Genomic DNA, 20,006 nt, shown 5'->3' with positions numbered 1-20,006 from the left:
TAATGCTTATCTTTCTACAGATTGATTTAGACTTCTTGTCAGCTTGTAAACAAGAAATGACTTATATTAGTCATATTAGGAAGTAAATTTAAAATAGCCAAAAGTGCAACACTTACCACATGCAGAAAACTTAACTGCTAGGGAACTGATCATTAATTGGGTCATCGTTTTTCCTTGCAAAAGTAGTAGTTACTTTCTTTTATTGAAAACTATCCTCTGCATCTGATTTTCAACATATAGTTCATATGTGGATTATAGATAGCTCATTAGAATTTTTTGTGTTACTGAGTTCTTCAAGACACAATAGAAGGACTGTGGCTTGTGAATTAAAGAAGCTGTGCTGAGGTTTGTAGAGGCACATCTTTGATACAGTCTGCTTTAGGTGTACTACAAGATTGAGTGTGAGTGTGATAAGTTCTTAGAGCAGGTGGGACCAGCGTTAAATTTCATGTTAAAAGTGCATCTGAAGTATTAGTTTTCATAGGCTGGAGTCTGGTCAGCTTTCCATTATGTTTATTAATTGGACAGCATTGGAATAGTTCTTGTTTCATAGCTGTTTCCAAAATATCATAAGAAGTATTTGATAAGTTTTGTATGTTGCTTTTGAGATGGCCAATAATGTATTAGAGATACATAGGAGGAGTAAAAAAATGGAGACTCTAAATTGAATACAAATAGTAGGCCAGAAGATCTACAGTAATTGCCAGAGACAAAGCCAGGGAAAAGTTGAATCTATTCTTAGATCTAACACCTAATCTATACGCTAATTTTAAATGATGGCAAAATAGGACTTGAAGGCTTTCACCAATAAAAACAATGAAGAGTACATATTATTTTTCTGTGTAGTGTTGCAGCATAAATAAAATGACTTAGCATTGCTTTTTTTCCTAATTATAGATTGTATGTTTATCATTATGCAAATTTTAAAGGAAAGTTTTGTTCCTATTCAAGTTGCATCTGGATTATCTTTAAAATTTACAGCTCCTTTTATGGAATATTTCCATCAACCTTAGACTAATATATTTCAGTTGTTTATAGTCTTGGATAATCAGAATTGTGAAAAGAACAAGCACTGATATTCTAGGCTAAAAAAATATTTACCTGTTTTACTTTAGTCATAAATGTGCAGATCCTTGATTAAATCTCTTTTATTCTTGAAGTGTCTTGCAGAAATCTTTCCAGAAAGAGCTGAAAAACCTGCAGCTGACAAAACCAAATGCATCTGCTTCAACCCAAACTACCAGACAGAAAAAGATACAAGAAGTTGGAAGTTTGGTCAAATATTTCATCAGATGTGCTAATAAAAGTCAGTAATATATATTTATATTGAACTACTGTTTTGTTTTGTTGCTATGTTTTCAGCTTTCAATTTTTACTCTGAAGTAACATAGCAAGGTAGGCTTCATCTTGCTCACTCCCAGGTGTTTACAATTTAAATATCTTCATGTGAATCAATCATTTGTGCTCCTTCTCTGTCCTTGTTGATGTTCACAGTGCCTTTTCCTAATTATGTAATGTGTATATAACTGATGTATGCTCTCATAAGTAATTTCATTCTTGGAAATGGTTTGTTTAAGAAGATGATTTCTAACAACTGTTTCTGAACTGTAAGTGTGTTTTTATTTTTAAGTAAACATTTACAAACTATTAATTCCAGATTTATTTGGCACACTTTGGGTTAATTACAGTCTGATGCTGTTTATTCATGTAGGAGGACCCAGACTGAAATGTCAGGAACTTCTGATTTACGTCATGGAAATTATAAGAGATGCAACAAGTTGTGCTGCTTATGGATCTGACTGTAGTAGTATACTTCTAAAAGATATCCTCTCAGTAAGGAAATACTGGTGTGAGATATCCCAGCAGCAGTGGTCAGGTAACATTTCTAAGCCTACTTACAAACATCTTTTCCTATTATAGAAGCATGGTGTATTTTAATATAGGTGCATTTTAATTTGTTTGATGCCCTGTTGTGTGAGGTGCTACACAAAACATGAAGTAAAATAGTGTCAACCTTGAAGGCTTACAGTTGAAATAAAGCAGCAAAGATTACGAATTTATTTTTTTCTTCATGCTGTTTGTCTATTGCTTGCTGAAACGTATGTATTTATATATAATCGGGTTACATATGCATGGTCTCCACAGGGTTCAACATGTACAACATCCATGGAATGTGTGCGCTGGAAATAGTTGGAGTGTAGTTGTTAGCAAGTTATTAGGTATTGGTTGGTATAGTCTTGATATAGTTAATGTATTACTATTAGATTTTACTATCTGGGCTTTGTTGGCTTATGAAAGTCCTAAAAAAACATTGAGTCACTGTTTTTATATGCACATACTGCATATAAAGAAAAAACTAGGAATCTTAAGATTTAAATAGACAGAAACAGATTAATAAGTTGGGTAATGATACAGCATGCAACCTGAACAGAGTGGAAATGCAAACATGATTTTAAAGAGGATTGGATTTGACTCCAAGACAGTTAACTTACTTAGCATAGAGAAGAACGTTTATGTATTTTGAATCATCTGACATGTAATAAGCTCTCAACTCCTCTGTTTCCATTTGCTGATGTAGTAGAACAGTAATTTGGAAAAAAGGTTGTTGGAAGTTTTACAGTCTAGTTTATTGAATGTTGCATGGGCAATTACGGAGAAAGTGTAGAAATACTATCTTTATTTGCATAGTGTAGTGCTTTGAAGTCAGAGTTTTGATTTCTGAAAAGCATTTTATGAGAAAATACTCTGTAGCTTGAAGAGATTTTCTTAACTACAGAATGGAAATAAACCCGCAAAGAACTCAGAAGAGGGTCTGGTGATACTGGGAGTGAAAGGGGAGGCAAAAATACCTGCCGAAGGCTGGCAAAGCAAAGTGGCTAAAATGGAACCATTCAGGATGGGAGATGTGATTGGGTAATTAGAGAGCCTGAGATTTCAGACGTTAAAAAACTTGGTGCCATTTGGCCATGAAGATAGAACTGAAAGTTGAAGATTGACGAGAAAGCTGGAACTGTATGGGAAAGCTGCCTGAGATTAGGAGCCAGCGAGGGGGGTAGAAGTCAAAGGGCTGTCAGCCTGCACGTTGGAGCAGAATGTGAAGGCAGGGTCTGATCAGATAGGGAGGCTGGAAGCTGGAATTCAAGCAATACACAGGAAAGGCAACTAAGAACTGGGTACTTGGGTAGAACTGAGGGCAGGTGGGTAGGGAGTGGGACAAGAAGCCAGGGAGGTTGAAGACAGATATGAAAGAAGGCAGAGAAGGGAAACTGAGGCTGAGTGTCACTGGAAGGGTACGTATAGGTTGCATGAGGAGCCTATGGAAATTGCTGTGTGGCAGTTAGGTAGTTTAAGAACGTGGAAGTTAGCCAAGTCTGTTTGAGTATGGATGGAAGCTGGAAGTGTGACAGAAGAAATTTTGACATTAGATCATAAGGGGTACAGTAGAATTTAATTACTGAAGTGAGACAGGACTGAAGGCCATAAATCTAGAGGAAATCAGACTTAAATCCGTTAAATAAAACAAGTTGCTTTTATTAAAGAAGGGATATATGAGCTATGTAAAGGTTATCATAACCTTTTTTAGCGATTCCACCTTAATGCTTGTTTATAATTCTTGGAGTACAATGAAGAAATCTGATTTCTATTTACAAAATGAGTGATGTAGTGCAAGAGTTGAAAGTAGGAACACGGATTCCAGCAGTTGCCCCAAAGCAGTTAGATTTGAAAAGCAAATGCCAACTTCACAAGGCATACTTATCTGCCAGAAGTTCTGAGCTACTGAATGTTGATAGTTGTACTCTTAAAAATTATGAGGAGCTGTCATATTGGTATATACCAGCTGCTGAGTTCTTTACTCAGTGTGCTCTTCGCTGGGTAAAGAACTGGCTGGATGGCTGAGCTCAGAGAGTCGTGGTGAATGGAGTTAAATCCAGTTGGTGGCTGGTCACAAGTGGTGTTCCCCAGGGCTCGGTTCTGGGGCCAGTCTTCAATATCTTTATTGATGATCTGGATGAGGGGATCGAGTGCTCCCTCAGCAAGTTTGCAGACGACACCAAATTGTGTGGGAGTATTGATCTGCTGGAGGGTGGGAGGGCTCTGCAGAGGGATCTGGACAGGCTGGATCAATGGTCCAAGATCAACTGTATGAGGTTTAATAAGGCCAAGTGCCGGGTCCTGCACTTCAGCCACAACAACCCCATGCAATGCTACAGGCTTGGGGAAGAGTGGCTGGAGAGCTGCCCAGCAGAAGAGGACCTGGGGCTGCTGGTTGACAGCCAGCTGAACATGAGCTAGCAGTGTGCCCAGGCCTGTAGGGCCAACAGCATCCTGGCCTGTATCAGAAACAGTGTGGCCAGCAGGAGTAGGAAAGTGATTGTGCCCCTGTACTCAGCACTAGTGAGGCCACACCTTGAATACTGTGTTCAGTTTTGGGCCCTTCACTACAAGAAGGATGTTGAGGTGCTAGCATGTGTCCAGAGAAGGGCAACGAAACTGGTGAGGGGTCTGGAGCACAAGTCTTACAAGGAGCAGCTGAGGGAGCTGGGGTTGTTCAGTCCGGAGAAGAGGAGGCTGAGGGGAGACCTTATTGCTCTCTACAACTACCTGAAAGGGGGTTGTGGCGACAAGGGTGTTGGTCTCTTCTCCCAAGTAACTAGTGACAGGACGAGAGGAAATGGCCTCAAGTTGCACCAGGGGAGGTTTAGACTAGATATTAGGAAAAATTTCTTTACGGAAAGAGTGGTCAGGCATTGGAACAGGCTGCCCAGGGAGGTGGTGGAGTCACCATCTCTGGAAGTGTTCAAAAAACATGTGGATGTGGCACTTCAGGACATGGTTTAGGGGGCATGGTGGTGTTGGGTTGATGGTTGGACTTGGTAATCTTAAAGGTCTTTTCCAACCTTAATGATTCTGTGATCATCAGAGGAGTCACGTGAGGCCAGTGGAAGCTGTATGTAGTAGAAGCTGAACTAAGTCTTACTAAAGGAAACTGGAAGCCCTGTGAATTGATGGTGAGACCATATGCCTCTTGTATCTTTGACATTGGCTTTTTAATGAATAGATATTTTAGGGACCTGTGAGGACATTAGTGGGCATTTGGTATTGCCACTATAGTAACAAATGAGGACACCTCTTTACTCAACTGCCTGATCCTCTCAGAAGGAGGAGGAGTCAGGGCTGCAGCAGACTTCACCTCGGTTGGTGCTGGTTGCAACTCAGTGCGCTGGTGGCAGCTGGACCGACAGAAATTTACTCAGTCCTGTGCATGGTCTTATCACAGGACTGGAAAGTTCAGGGGTAGTTGCTCAAACCCATTCACTGTTTGACAATGCCATCAGGCTCATGTGAAAATCTAATGGGGATTGGAGATTAATCAGAGGTAATTGATATCTGAATGAGGTAAGATCACCCTTGAACACTGCAGTACCAGGTATATTGGAAGTACAGTTGGAACTCAAAGCAAAGAGTGCTGCCCATATGACCACTGACACAGCTGATGCATTTTTTCTGGCCCCTGGCCCCTGAGTGTAAACCACAGTTTGTCTTTACCTGGAGAGGAGCACAGTATGTCTATAACCTTCTGCCAAAAGGATGGAAGCATAGCCCATCTGTCATGGACATTGTACAAAAAGTTTTGGAAGAGGGCAGTGCCCAGACCACTTACAGTATATTGATGACATTGTAGTATGGGGAAACACTGCCCATGAGGTGTATAACAAAAGCGAAGAGATTTTACTAAATGCAAGATTTGCACTCAAAAAAGAGAAGGTGAAAAGACTTGTGCAAGATATAGTTTCTTGGTGTCAAATGGCAAGATGGGTGCTGTTGCATTCCTGCTGACGTGATTTACAGCATCACAACAATGGCACCACAGATAAATAAAAAGTAAGCACAAGTTTTTCTTGGGACTTTGGCACATGCACATCCTGGATACAGTCCGCTCACGAACCCGCTGTACCAAGCCACCAGGAAAATGGCCTCACTTGAGTGACAACCTGAGCAACTATAAGATACAACTATAGACTACCAATTATCCCTGTCAGAGGAAGAAATATTGGCCATCTATGAAGGAATTTGGGCAGCATTTGAAGTAGTGGCAATGGAATCAGAAATGCTGCTGGCTTCTCACTTGCTGATACTTCACTGATTGCTGAAAGGAGAAACGGCTTTGACTTTCCACACAGCACGTGTGACCTGGAATAAATGGACTCATAAGGGGAAAGAGGGATGCTCTGGCCTACTGGAGGAGTTGATGGATTGGTCCAAACATTGTGGCTTTTGGGGTGGCACTCCAAGATATTACCACATGCTCAAGAAGCCCTGCAATATGACAGGCTTTCAAAAAATTAGTAATATGCCCCATTCTCTAATGGTTCTTGCCTAATTGTTGGCCATTGGCAAAGATGGAAAGCTGTCATATGGAATCCTGACCAACAGGTGATAGAAGTTGATGAAGGTGAAGGACAGCCAAGTCAATATACAGAAGTCCAAGACTGGACATTAATGCAGCATTACAGAGGAAACAGTGCAGATTTTACTGACCAGCCCTCTGAGACTGGCTTACACAATGGAAACGGGAATTGGCAGAGGTAAGAGAGGCCTATTTGGATAGGTGCCTTGTGGAAAAACATCACACAGGATTTGAAAAAATCCTCAGTGTATGGGTGTGACACGTCATTAGCTACATCCCAAAAGGAAGAGCGAGCCACCAAAGAACAAATCAACAACTATAAATCAGACCAAACTACTCGAGTTGTTACAGTCAGCAAAGTCCTGGGCTGGGCATGTAGAGTGGACCTGTTTAAAACTTGATGGATTCATGAAACATCTAAGATGACATTCTACCTATCTCTGGGCAAGAGGCTGAGGAGGGATTTGTCTAAAGATGCTATTCTACAAGGAATAAAGGTATTTTAATTTGTTCATTAGTGAAAAAAGCTAAACCACAAAAGGTATTGAAAGTGTGAAAGCTGTCATTTACACTACCAGACTGGAAATGTGTGGTAAGTAGACTACATTGGACCTTTGTGTAGGCTAGTAGGGGGTATCAGTATGTCTTCGCTATTTTAAAGAAATGACTGCGAGCTGGCTGGAGGCTTGCCCAGTAGCATATGCCGCTGCTAAAAGCACTGTAGTAGATCTCAAAAAAAATATTTTGTGGAGATGCGGTACACCATAAATAATTGAGTCTGGTAATGGATTTCACTTCAGAAACAAAATTATGAAACTGTGGACAGATGAACATGGGTTTGACTGGATGTGCTGTATCTTCTATTATCACCAAGCCTTGAGTCTGGAGACTGTTGCAAAGGATGTAATTTATGATGCCAGTATGCTCCCACTATGTACCATTAAATGAGCGAGTGTTAGGGAGGTGTAGAGCATGGGGCAGAAAGTGCCATGGCCTGCTGAGCTGGTATAACTTGAGTAATGAGGTGAATGTTGGAGAGTCCACACTTTGACCTTAGATGTGCTGCTGTGCAGGTGTAGGGATGTAACTTTTGCCAGATAAAGCACAGTTAGGCAGGTGTTGGAGGGAAAAAATGATGTAAATGGAGGACAGCATGAAAGCTGTGTTTGAGAGGATCACGAGGCTTTTTAAGCAGGACTGATAGCAGGTCTTGGCTCACTTAGATGACACTTGACAGAGGCTTGGGAACATGAAGCGCTGGAGGGGTGGCAACAGTAGCAGTTCCAGCATGAAAATATACTAGGGCATGCTCTTAAGTAGTGACTGGTGTGCAGGCAGTTGGACTTACAGAAAAAAGAGGAAGCTCAGTCAAGCAGGGAAGGGATTTTCAACTCTTCCAACAACTTGTGCCTGGTCCACAAAGTCTCTATTCAGGTGTCTAAATGGAGCATAGAGGATAAGGCAAGACAGCAGGGTTTGGAGACCATTATGACTTCTGGGGCCTTTATTTCTCCATGGGAGAAAAGAAGCGTTGTGTCTGCTCTTTTAGTTCAGCCGGGTCAACCAGGTGTTAGTTTCCAGTAGACCCTGTTGGCCGTCAGGAGAAGGATCATATTGCTGGATGCTATACTTTTCCTATGTTCAGACCCTAGTTTGAAAAAATCATATGAAATATTTCCCTTGTTCCCTGTTCATCTCTGTATATATTATAGTTGTATTGGCTCTCTCAGGAAATTGGAGAATAATTCATATTGGAAAGAATCTTAGGAGATTTCTAGTCCAGTCCCCTGCTTGAGCCTATGAGAAGAGATCAACTGGTGTGGGATCAAGTTTTCTTATTTTTTGAATGCTTTTTGTTCGTGTGCTTGTTCTACTGCAGGTTTTGCTCTCATTCAGATTCTAGGCTTTGTGTAAAGCCATGTGCTTTTCTTGCAGGTGTATTTTTTGAGGGGAGGTCAGCAAAGAGCATGGAGAGTAGGTGTGAAAAGAGTTCATCCAGTAAGTGCTGTGCAGGTGTGAGCAGGAGTGGTTTCCCAACCTGGGGAGGTCCCAGTATAAGAATCCCCTGCAGGGATAGGGAGCAGTGGCTGTAGGCTGTTGTGGCCCTGGGCTGCAGTGCATTTGCAGTTGTGTAGGGCCCACTGTTCTGAGGGTTTTGGGAGGTCACTGATGCACATTCCACTTCCAGTCTTTCTGCAAAAGGGACACAGTTAAACCAGGCTTGGGCACTTTTGGCACCAGGTTAAAGCTTTGTGACTCAGTAATATGTTTCTGATGCCCATGATTCAGGGAGTCACCGGAGTTCTGCAAGTGACCCTATGCCTGCTTGGAAAGAAGGTGCTGGTATCTCTATTGAATCTGAGGCCAGAGTTATGAAAGACTTGGTGAAGGTGGCATTATGAGTCCGGCTGGAGTCTAAGATGTCCATAAATCTACACAGGCCCACACAATAATGAAGCAGCAGCATTGCAATTTATTCATTTACGGTTGTCCCAAGCTGTCTTTTCCACAATACAGGAATCCAGAGCTCAAGGGCCTGGGTGATGCCATCAATGTCACACATGCAGAGTATTTGAAGGAAGCAATTCTGAGAGAGTGCCTCAGAGGCCTTAATCCTGACTGACTGTGGAGAGGTTACTCACCTCAAACTAATGAGCTACTGACCAGTAGAATTGAGGGTTGTCAGACTAGGTCATAGTCACTCTACAGAGTAAAAGTACAGTAACTGGTCGTTCTGCATCCCAAGGACTATATGATACAGCTGCTCTGAGCTCATGTCTGGTTGACTGTGAGCAAAGTAGTCATAGTGGTTGGGATTCCCAGCAGATCATTCTACCTATATTTTTCCTTAGAGAAAAGGAGGCCTGAGGCGTAGATGTCCATTCATTCAAAGCGTTGTCCCAGAATAGCTGCCAAGGTCATAGGACTGAATCAGTATTTCTTCCTGCTGTGATTCTTTGTCTTTGTTCTTTGGATATTGTCCACTGGTGGAGTGAGGGACAGTATCACGTCACTTGTAGGTGGCATAAATGAAATAGCAGCAAGGCTTTTGTATGTGTTGTATTAAACTGATGGTGATGGTTGGATCAATAATGTGCTACCATGGTTCGTATGAGGCTGATGAAAGGACAATGTGATGATTCCTAAATGCACCTTGAGATAAGAATGCAAAAATCTGAGAAAGGGGCCTTCCCTTCAGAAAACTTGTAAATGAGTGCAAAGCATGGATGTGTTGGTCTGTGAACTGTAGTGAACTAGCTGAACTGTATGTAACTGAAATACGGGAAGCCTCAGTAACACCTTTCTGATCTGTTTACCTGTTCCTGCTGCACCAAATTCTTTAACGTATGTGAGGCTGTGACTTGTTTCTAAGTATTTTTATTGCGTACTCTGCAACAAATGGAGCCCACTGTGCTGAGCAGGCAATGTAGAGTACAAGTTGAGTGTGGAAGAAGTTGTGAAAGTTGTTCATGTGGCCGTAGCCACTTTCTCAGTGTAACACAAAGCAGATTGAGCTCAGAGTGAATATAACTTTCCTTCCAGTGTAGACAAGACCACATGTTTTATTCTTTTTCCCCGGTTAACTTTTGCGAATAATGACATGCAGCTGAATTCAGAATCGTGGTTCTGTATATTTAATGCAATATTTTGCTTCATGCATTTTTATGTATTTCTCTGTAATATGTACATTTATATATTTATATTTAAAACATATATACACTATATGATACCTACTTATTTTTTAATATGTTTGCAGAGTTGCTGATCCTGTACAGCCAATTATACCTCAGACCTTCTGGGAAGATTAATAGAGTCTTGGTGGCTAGGATAATTCACACACTTACAAGGGGGTACTGCTTCCAAACTGATGGATTGAGTTCTGATATGTTTATCTTCTTTTCAAAAGCAATGCAGTGTGCGAGGTATGTTGCAAGTGCTCTTTTTGTATGCTAATACCTACTTATAGAGAGTAACTCATTTTAAGTATGTGGGATTAGACTGGAGTCATAGCAGGTGATACTTCTTTAGACATATTTTGTTCTGTCTTTAAACACCAATTTATTAAATTCTTTAAAATGCTAATAACCCCTGCAGTTGTTAGGCAAATAATATTCTGACTATACTTACTTGCTAGTATTTACATTTAAACAATTCCTGTAAAAAGAAATAAAATTATTTCTGCTGGAAGTTTGAGTGTTTGGTTTATGTTACAGGCAGGAGAGGAATACTGCAGGCCTGGATCATATTGTTGGAGCAATGAATATCTTCTGCAATAAGTTTGCTGTCAACTGTCGCATACGGATTTGTAAAATAGGGGAAGAAATTTTGCCTACAGTGCTTTATATATGGACTCAGTATAGACCAAAGGATTCCCTGAAGGAATCAATAATCGAGTTATTTCGTCTCCAAGTTCATATTCACCATCCAAAGGGTGCAAAAACTCAGGGAAAAGGTACAATAAAAAGCTCCCTTTTGTTTTTGCTATGACTGTATGTGTTTCTTCGAGTTACTGTGCCAAGTTCCTGAATTTTGATACTGAGTCTTGGAAGCATTAATGGGAGTGATAGTTACTTGTCAGTAGTTTTATGCTATAGGTTAATATTGAGTGAAAGTGAAAATGAGTTTTCAAATTGTATGCACTAAGAGAATATTAGTTGTATTAAGTCCTGTAAAGGTTGATTGTTTTTTCTAACCAGAAGATGATTTTAATTACTAAATCAAAACACAAAGTCTTTGGGGAAGGGAAATAATAGTTTAGATTGCCACATGTATTCATATCTTACCAGGTTTATTTACGTCCAGAAATTGCTACTATGGTCTAAGTCTGACTTACTGTATAGAACTGGTCAGAGAACATCACTCGGTAATTGTGTTTGTCTGTCATGGCCTATTTCAGTTATAGCATCTTTTTTTTAAACAAATTTTTTTTTAACTTCGTCTACAAATGGCAAAGAGTTTATAATTAGTCCAAATTTATCCATTGCATTTCATTGTAGTCCTTCCAGTTAGATAACAAATTGTTTATTAGAAACGTCTTTCCAACCCTAATTACTTCTGTACGCTGATTAAATTCTCTCTTAACTTTTTTCACTTTTTGACTTCATTCATTCTCCATTATAAGCCTGGTTTTGCAGGCCTGCATTTGTTAAGCTTTGTATGTTTTACTCTGATTCTGGCTGTATTTTCAGTTGTCTAGGTAAGTTTATATATAATATCCAGTGGGTGATACATGTTATCTTTTAATTGTTTTTGCATGCACAGGTGCATATGACTCAACAAAATGGCAAAGTATCTTACATAACCTATATGATCTGCTGGTGAATGAAATAAATCTCATTGGTAGTAGAGGAAAGTATTCTTCAGGGTCACGTAATATTGCTGTAAAGGAAAATTTGATTGAGTTAATGGCTGATATTTGTCATCAGGTAACATTTTTATTTGAATATAAAATTGACTTCATATTTACTCTGTTTCATGTTTTGCTTTTTAGAGTAATATGGCTTTAAGATTTCCTCAAAATCATTTACTGAAGTATTAATACCTTTTGTCTGTGTTCTGTTGTGTTTAGTTGTTAATTTTTGTGCAGTTTAGAAATGTGTGAACTCCTAAATTATACTAGATTTCACTAGCATTGCTTATTAGACTATAAGCACAGGTTCTGTTATAGTAAAGAATAATAAGTAATAATTCTGGCTGCCTCAAGAGGCTTTATACACAGTAAAAAACCGAATCAGTTTAGTTTGACATTTCAGTTTTCCTGTAAATAATATTTTTTTTTAATTTGTGTACTTTTTAATTTCTCTTTGTAAAAGGTTTTTACAGAGGATACCAAAGTTCTGGAAATTACCCAGTCATATGCCATTTCACAAAGAGAGTCCAGTGATGAAACAGTACCAAGCAAGCGCAGGAGGATTGAACTAGGCTGGGAGGTAATTCGAGACAACCTGCAAAGATCCCAGAAGGATTTTGATGTCATACCTTGGTAATAACATCTTTACATGAAACAAATATCACTACAGACATCTTTTTACATTTAAATGTTCTGCTGAATATGTTTTGATTTCAAACTAAGTGTCTGCACATCCTGTAATTATATATCTAAGCACTAAGCTTAGATTCTCACAGCATTTGGAAAGTAGTGAGTAGTGTTCTTGGCAGACTTTGTATCTTTTGTTTCCTAGAAATAACAAAGGAGGTCTGGTAAACTGTGTTGTAGTGTATAAGATATTACTGCCTCTGATTTTTTTACCTGTCTTTTGTGCTAGATGTTACTGGTCTTTATGTAAGTGTTGTGTGTGTGATCCAGCTTATGAGTATAGGGAAATTAATATGAGATTTACTGCTGTCTTAAGCTGGCTCTGTCATAGGACAGCAATCATTAACAGTTGGCTGTATTGGACTAGTGCACACAGTTTGCCATAATACCTGGCCTGAAAACTGTTAATGTGCAATGGCTGGCATCTTAGCTTGGACCTTGATTGAGGGGTATTTTGTTTGACATGAGGGACTTCTGAACTGGAGGTATAGCTACATGTCATCTTCCACTGACTACCACAGGAGAAGGACTCTGCAGCAGAAAGCATAGCAGGGAGTCAAGTTGTTGTTAAAAGACCACAGCTAGACTTTTCCAGAACTTACCAGTGGTAGCCCTAAACCCAAGAATGTTAACTTTTTAGCTAAAATAGGTTACACTGGATGTCTTTTGCTGTTAGTGTTCCTCTCTGTCTTTCTGACGTTTCTTGGAAACTGCTGTAGAAGATACCAGAACGGTGTAGCTGCTTGTAAACTGGGTCCTGAGCTGGGGTGGCGGCAGGTTTGTGGGTGTGTATGTATCTATGTTTATTGCTCACAATATTGAGGCAAAGTGGCTGTTAAGATCCAGCTGAGAAGTTAAATTGCCATTCTGTGTGGAGGTGGCAGTCTCCAAGAAATACTGAGTGCTGTAATTTACTAATTTGAGTAGAGTTGCAACCATTGCTATGAGCAAAAATCCTTCCAATTTACCATCCCCAGCTTAACATTTTGTTCATTTGGTAAATTCTATTTTTCTTCTCTGCAGAGATGTTGTTGTAATGTTTCCTGTTTATGTAATTTCACCCTTGAGGTCACTGCCTGGGTCAGAGTGTATAACAGGCTAGTCTAGAAGAAGGAGAAAAATAATATTTTGCCTGAAATTTTCTTCTCTTGTGGTCAGAAATCAGTGAGGTCAGCTTGTAAGAAATTATTAATGATAGTGAGACTAGATGAGCAAACTTTACAAGTAAAAGCAGTAGCAATACTGACTCTTAAACCTTTGATAGTAAACAGATAAGCTCAATACTGGAAAGTATAAATGTGAAATGACAATTGAGGAACACTTTGTTCATTTACTTTTGAAAATGCAAATTTATGTGTGTTTGATATTGTTTTGTGTTTTCAAGGTTACAGATTACAGCTCAATTAATATCAAAGTATCCCATGAGTCTTCCTAACAGTGAGCTACCTCCCTTACTCAGTGTACTTCACCAGTTACTGCCTCAGCAGCGCCGAGGAGAAAGGACGCCATACGTGCTGAAGTGTCTTACAGAGGTAGCTTTGTGTCAAAACCAGAAAACTGATTTGAAAAGCAGCCACAAGTTGGAGCTCCAGAGAACCTGGGCAAAGATTTGGTCTCTTACCATTCGTAGCGTAAGTTTCCAGCAAATTGAAGTGGAGAGCTTTGGGCTACTTGGAACTATGATTCAAGGAAACCTTGTTGTAACGGATAAAGAACTCTGGAAGATATTTTCAGGACCTGCATGCAAGCCTTCAAGGTAAAATGGGAAGCAAGGATAATATTTTGTGTCTGATTCACATTGCTCCTTACTGTGCAACCAAACCCATTGTATTATTCAAAATAATATTACTGTTGTGGCTGTATTTCTAGTTAAGAACTGCTCACATTTGTGTTCCAAGTATTTGAAGTCGACATAAATACATACATAAGTCTGAAAGCAGAGGCAGAAGAGGAAAGGCAAGCATCTTCAAACTTAAAATTGACTAAAAATGTAAAATGGACTAAAAATTTAATAACTGACTGAAAGAGAAGTTGTTCTTTTTTAGTTAAAAAGTATGTTTTCTTCTAAATATATTTTGATTCTGAAATGAGTGTTTTGAAACAGGCTTTAAAATAGGCAGGAAAGGTCTGTAATAGCCAAAATATGGCTTTTGAAAAGGCAAAGATTCTAATGAAGGAGTTTTCCAGTATGTGTGCTTATTAACTTGCTTATGTACTTGATGCTCCCTGAGCGTACAGAAATACTGACTTTGCTTTAGACTGCTGATCAACAAATACCATGTTTTTTCTCACAAATGCCCTGTGTTCCATTTTTGTTACAGTTCTGCTGTGTGTTGTTTATCATTAGTGATGTCTGCCTATTCAGTGCCAGAAAATTTGGACGTAGGAATGGAACAGAATAATTGTGAAAGAAATCTGGATTCTGTGTTAAAGGAGGCAATAATGAAATGGGTACTGTCCTGCTATTTGGAGGAAGAAATGGAAGACTGTGCAGAGTTGCCTCCTGTGCTGTGCAGGTAAAGTCTTTGTGGCATAATTTTTTATGTAAGCTCACCCTATAACACAGAAAATTGCACAGGGAAAAGTGGATTTGCAGCATTGTATTATGTTAACGCTTTGGTAGAGTTTAAGCCCTAGGGTTAGCCCTAGGGTTTTTAAGCTTACTGTAGAATATCATTCTGGGAACATAATTTAGTTATCTGTTCATAGCATAGCAGATACATGAACTATGTGTTAGAAATCTTAAGTGAAAAGTTTCTTTGAAGATACAGTGTTAATCTGGTTAATGTTTGGGTGAGCTTCAGGAATCTCAACAGATTGCAAGAAAATGCAAAACAATTTTCTTTTTTTACAGTGATTTTCCTCATCTTATAGTACAGAAAATTCTTGTGAGCCTTACAATGAAGAACTGTAGAGCTGCCATGATTTTTTTCCAAAATGATGCTAAATGGTATGTTTTTAAAACAATCATTATAGATATGTATGCTTCTTATATCTGTCATTTTAGCAAGCAGAGGTAATGAAATGCATAATTCCTCAAGCTCTTTTGCATATTTCTGTACATCTTTCAGACCCCATAAAAATAATGGTGTTTTTGCAGTTTAAGATGCTTCAAGCAGATGTTAAAATAGTCTGTTGCTGACAGTCAAAGTTTCAGGTACTGAACCAAATACGTTATGAGGAATGTGTGTATCGTCTCTCTTCAGCGATACAGCTAAATATTTGGCTCTTTATCCATAAGTACCTTAGGTATTTTTAACTCATTGCAATTACATTTTTTGAATAATTTGTAACTTTATACAAATATGTAGTTAGGCTTTTTAACATTACCTTCCATTCTAAAAGAAGCATAAATCCTAAGGGTTTTCTTGAAGATAGATGCTAAGTATAAAGTTGGCTAGTTGCTTACTGTCTGTAAGTTGCTTACTGTCACTTCATCTATATTTGTGGCCTCAGCCATATGTTACTTGAGTCTGTTGGAGTCACGCTATGAATGCTGTTGCATCTTTCACTGATGTATATGTTCAAGCTCTTGGACTGTATCCAGTTTGCTCTTAATGAAACTGAAATGTGTATGATTTGTTCTGATGGAAGATAAGATTTTCCTACTAGAAGCTAAAAATACTAGTTTCAGGGGTTTTTTAAATTTCTGCTCCAATTGTGTAAAGTAGGTTGAGGTCAGCCATCTTAACACAAAACAGATGCAGCTGTATGAACTATAGTAGAATGTATGATCTGTGTACAGGCTTCATTTTTCATTGCAGTTTTTTCATACAGAGATAAAATGGTAATCCATTCCACAGTGAAAGTCACCTCAGAAATTAAAGATCAACCAGAGTTTGGAAGCACAAAAAAATAAAATATTTTATTTTGCTTCTGTTTATTTTTGTATTTAAGTAATAGTTTTAAAGACTTGTAAGTCATATACTGGCTGCTAAAGTAAAAATGGTGTTTCTTCTTCAAGTGTGCAACACTTGCAAGGGAAAGAAGAAAACAGTTTTTCTGGTGTGGAAGAGCTGTATCTGCAGACAACATTTGATGAAATGGATATTTTCACTAACTTTGCAGTAAATGTTGCAGATAAAAATGTGACTGGTTCAAGACTTGCCATCAACCAAAATCTTAGGGAAACACTGGAGTACTGTCTTTTAGCAATGTCAGAAAAGCTTTTAAGCAGCTATGGGTCTAAGGTAAGTTAGAAATTACTGTTACATCCTTGTATTTGTACTCTCAAACAATATCTTTTCAAGGCAAAGTATATAGATTTTCATTCCTTTTGCCACTAAGAATGAACCACAAGTATTTAAAAAACTATATCTAATAATAAGAGGTAGAGAAGTCTGTATTTCTTTACATCATTGGCAAAATATCCATAGTTTTCCTAAGTATGTGGGGATACATAGAAGCTGCATAGAAGTGGAAGTGTGTGCAAAGTTGCCACATAAACCACTGTTATCCTGCTTTTTGTGATACTGGTTTCAACGCCTCTGCCCTCGTAATGCTTTAAGCTCTTGCCAGTTTTCAGCCAAGATAGCCTGAGACATAGAGGTCTCAGTCAGGTTTTGTAGAGAGAGGCAGCTGTGTAAAGGGGTAATTTTGTAAAGAAAGTTGCAAATACGAGCTGTATTAACACGAGCACAGCCAATGCTCAGGGAACTGGTTACCCGCCTCTACTCAGTGCCTTTAGATGGCATCAGAAAAACTGCATCCAGTTTTGGGCCTCCCAGTACAAGACAGCCATTTAGTGCATTCAGCGGAAGCCACTGAGATGGTGGGGGCTCCAGCACTTGACCTGTGAGGAGACACAGAGGAAACTGGTCTTGTTCAACCTGGAGCTGAGGTGGGGCAGTGGCACAAGTTGCCCTGCCTGAGAGGTTGTACAGTCTTCATCCTTGGAGATTTTCAAGCCCTGACTGGATCAGACCTTGAGTAACTTGTTCTGACCTCAGAGCTGACCCTGCTGTGAGCAGGATTTTGGACCAGAGACCTGCTGAGGTCCTTCCAGCCTAAAATACCCTGTGATCCTATTTGTATCTTTCACTTGTTGAAACACCACAGAATCTCTCTTTTGGAGAACAGTCTGGACCAGTAGAGGAAGAGCCACTACATAATGGTAAAAAGTTTGTGAAAAGAAAAGCAGTAGGCTTTTTAAACTTCCAGTTCCTTTGCCAGGCTAGCTTTGGTTTTAATCTAGCGGTGTGCCTTCCTTGCAATTCACTGGTAAGGTCCTGTAATATCTGGTGAGCCAAAAGAGGCAGTACCAAAGTTTGAAAGAAGGTACGAGCAATTAGGAGCTATAAAACTTATCCCTGGTTTTGCATCTGCAAAAATGGCATGTATGCAATAGTTTTCCCATCTTTTTTTATAGATACCTACTTTTCAAGAATGTGATATTAATTCTTTTTGGTTTCCCTTCCTGAGAAAGCAAGACAAATAATTATTTGTCTGCTCTTTCTCCTCTTTGATCCAAATAACTTAGGTAAAAAGGTATCGCTAAAATGCTCCTGCAGTAAGCTTGTGTGCATTTACAACCATCTGTGCCATTTGTTCGTTGACACAGTAGGTGCTAAGAAGCCATTTATGAATTTACTAAGATCAGAAGAGGCAGCAGTAGGAATGTGATACAGTTCCTGACTAGCTCATACTGTCTCTTGTCCTAGCAGGAGGTAAAATAGATAAACGGAGCACATGGGAAGAGCTGGAAGTATTGCTATGATGGAATCTAAAGGAGAGGGAGAATTTAAAGTATTGTCAAGGAAGGAGGTGTAAGGGCCGTGGGACGTACAGAGAATGCTATAACATGGAGAACCAAAAGGACTTGTAGGGAGCTGAGGCAACTGCAATGCAAAACACTAGGATGCAAATATTTGCTAATTTTGGTGAAATCTGTACATAAAAGTGTTTAAAAAAGACTTGAAAGAATTCTGTATTTTGATGAAAAAGTTTAATGATAAACCACTGGTATTTATATTGTGTATTTGATTTAGTCTAAGGTTGTTGCTGCAGAACACCTTGTCCGATGTGTCAGGCTCTTGATTGGTGTTCTTAGTTGCTATTGCTACACTGGTATATTTAAAGAAGAGGATGCCTGTAGATCAGTGTTGTTCCAGAAAGCTACGGTAAGCAGCAATGCATTTGGGAGCTATTAAAAATTAAATAAACCATTACATGTAAAATAATCTTAAAAATTCTGTTCATATTGATACATTTTCAGACCATGAATATTTCCACTAGTTTCTGCTTTTAAAAAGGCAGTTGAGAGAGGTTTAAATATGTTATGGCTCCTGAAAGAGAGGAGTCACTGAAATTCTGTCAGTACACCATTGCACCAGTTTTGCAGTGGAGAGTATTCTAAATACTGATACATTTCAGTCACTCCTTTTTTTTAAAATAAAATAATCCTGGACATGTGGACAAAAGACTACTTAGAGGATAACAAGACCTTTCATTTATAGATCTTTTATGTGGGCATTTGTTAATAACATTGGGTGGTTTAAACCAATATGAAGACAGCTACTGTTATTATTACTGCTGCTAGTACTAATTGAGGTGGTTTCTTGCTTAAATATGGAAACACAAAACTTACACATTAAGGAGAGATGCTATATTTTTCTTTTGTGATGAAAATACCAATGTTTCAGGCAAGTCTAGGCCATCTTTTTGTCACTTCTGGACCAGAATGAGTGGAATAAAAATCAAAGAAAAAAGTCCAAATTCATTGATCCACACTATAAATATCAAAGTTGTATGAATGAGAATCATGTTGTTTTGTCTCTGTGTGTGTGCTGTGTATGTACCAATGTATAAAGCAATTTAACTGAATTTAACAAATTTAATTTGTTAAAAAACAAATTTTATTTGTGTTGTCTTTTTATTAGTCTCTCATTCATTATGCTGGAGAAAGCATTTCTCAGTCTAAAAACAAACTAAATCAAGATGCCCAGATCAACTCACTGAGGACTTTGATAACGCAGTGTACAAAATGTTTATGCAATTGTACCAAGGTAAAGTTTATAAAGGCATTTATATTTATTTCTTCATTAGTGAGATCTCAAAGTTGAATATCATTCATATGGTACTTGAAAAAATGAAATAACCTATCTGTACATCTTGCTTTCTTACAGAACAGTGCTAATAAGATGCTGTCTAATATATTCCTGCGTTTGTTAACATCAAAATTTATGAATGATCTCGTAGATATTTGCAAAAATCTGGTAAGTATGTTCTGTCTCTAAATGCAGTGCTCTTCTATGAAGGGATTGTTTTTACAGTATAATAATTTGTGGGCGAACCAAATGAGGTACTTAATACTGAAAAAACAAATCAAAATACATTGAGTTTATAGAGAATTCCTAACTGGAAACATTTCTGGCTAGCACAGGCATAGGGGAAAAATGAGAGCAGATGGATAATGTTTGATCAAGGCTAGCATGCCAGCTCACATAAAAAAAACAAATTATCTTATTTTTGGAATTTTTTTAATACCATATTAGAGTAAAAGTGTATATAGATTTTATGCCACAGAAAGAATTTCTGTAGCACATGACATTTAACTTTAAT

At 38.6% G+C, this 20,006-nt stretch overlaps 1 protein-coding gene across 1 annotated transcript in view; it reads left to right on the top strand.

Annotated features, from left to right (window-relative positions):
- The window catches only part of ATM (ATM serine/threonine kinase), an 82,197-nt gene that overhangs the window by 585 nt on the left and 61,606 nt on the right, over positions 1-20,006 (top strand). Inside the window, exons 3-15 of the mRNA XM_082004907.1 lie at positions 1,161-1,306; positions 1,712-1,876; positions 10,167-10,332; positions 10,624-10,862; positions 11,672-11,835; positions 12,223-12,392; positions 13,831-14,202; positions 14,768-14,962; positions 15,301-15,396; positions 16,411-16,636; positions 18,434-18,565; positions 19,325-19,450; positions 19,571-19,660. Of these exons, the coding sequence (XP_081861033.1) occupies positions 1,161-1,306; positions 1,712-1,876; positions 10,167-10,332; positions 10,624-10,862; positions 11,672-11,835; positions 12,223-12,392; positions 13,831-14,202; positions 14,768-14,962; positions 15,301-15,396; positions 16,411-16,636; positions 18,434-18,565; positions 19,325-19,450; positions 19,571-19,660 (2,287 nt within the window). The remainder of the gene's footprint in view (positions 1-1,160; positions 1,307-1,711; positions 1,877-10,166; positions 10,333-10,623; positions 10,863-11,671; positions 11,836-12,222; positions 12,393-13,830; positions 14,203-14,767; positions 14,963-15,300; positions 15,397-16,410; positions 16,637-18,433; positions 18,566-19,324; positions 19,451-19,570; positions 19,661-20,006) is intronic.

The sequence above is a fragment of the Phaethon aethereus genome, assembly GCF_964289735.1.
Source record: "Phaethon aethereus genome assembly, chromosome: 1".
NCBI classification, from domain to species: Eukaryota; Metazoa; Chordata; class Aves; order Phaethontiformes; family Phaethontidae; genus Phaethon; species Phaethon aethereus.
The sequence above is the reverse complement of the archived record's forward strand: the minus strand, read 5'-3'. Positions and strand labels throughout refer to the sequence as shown.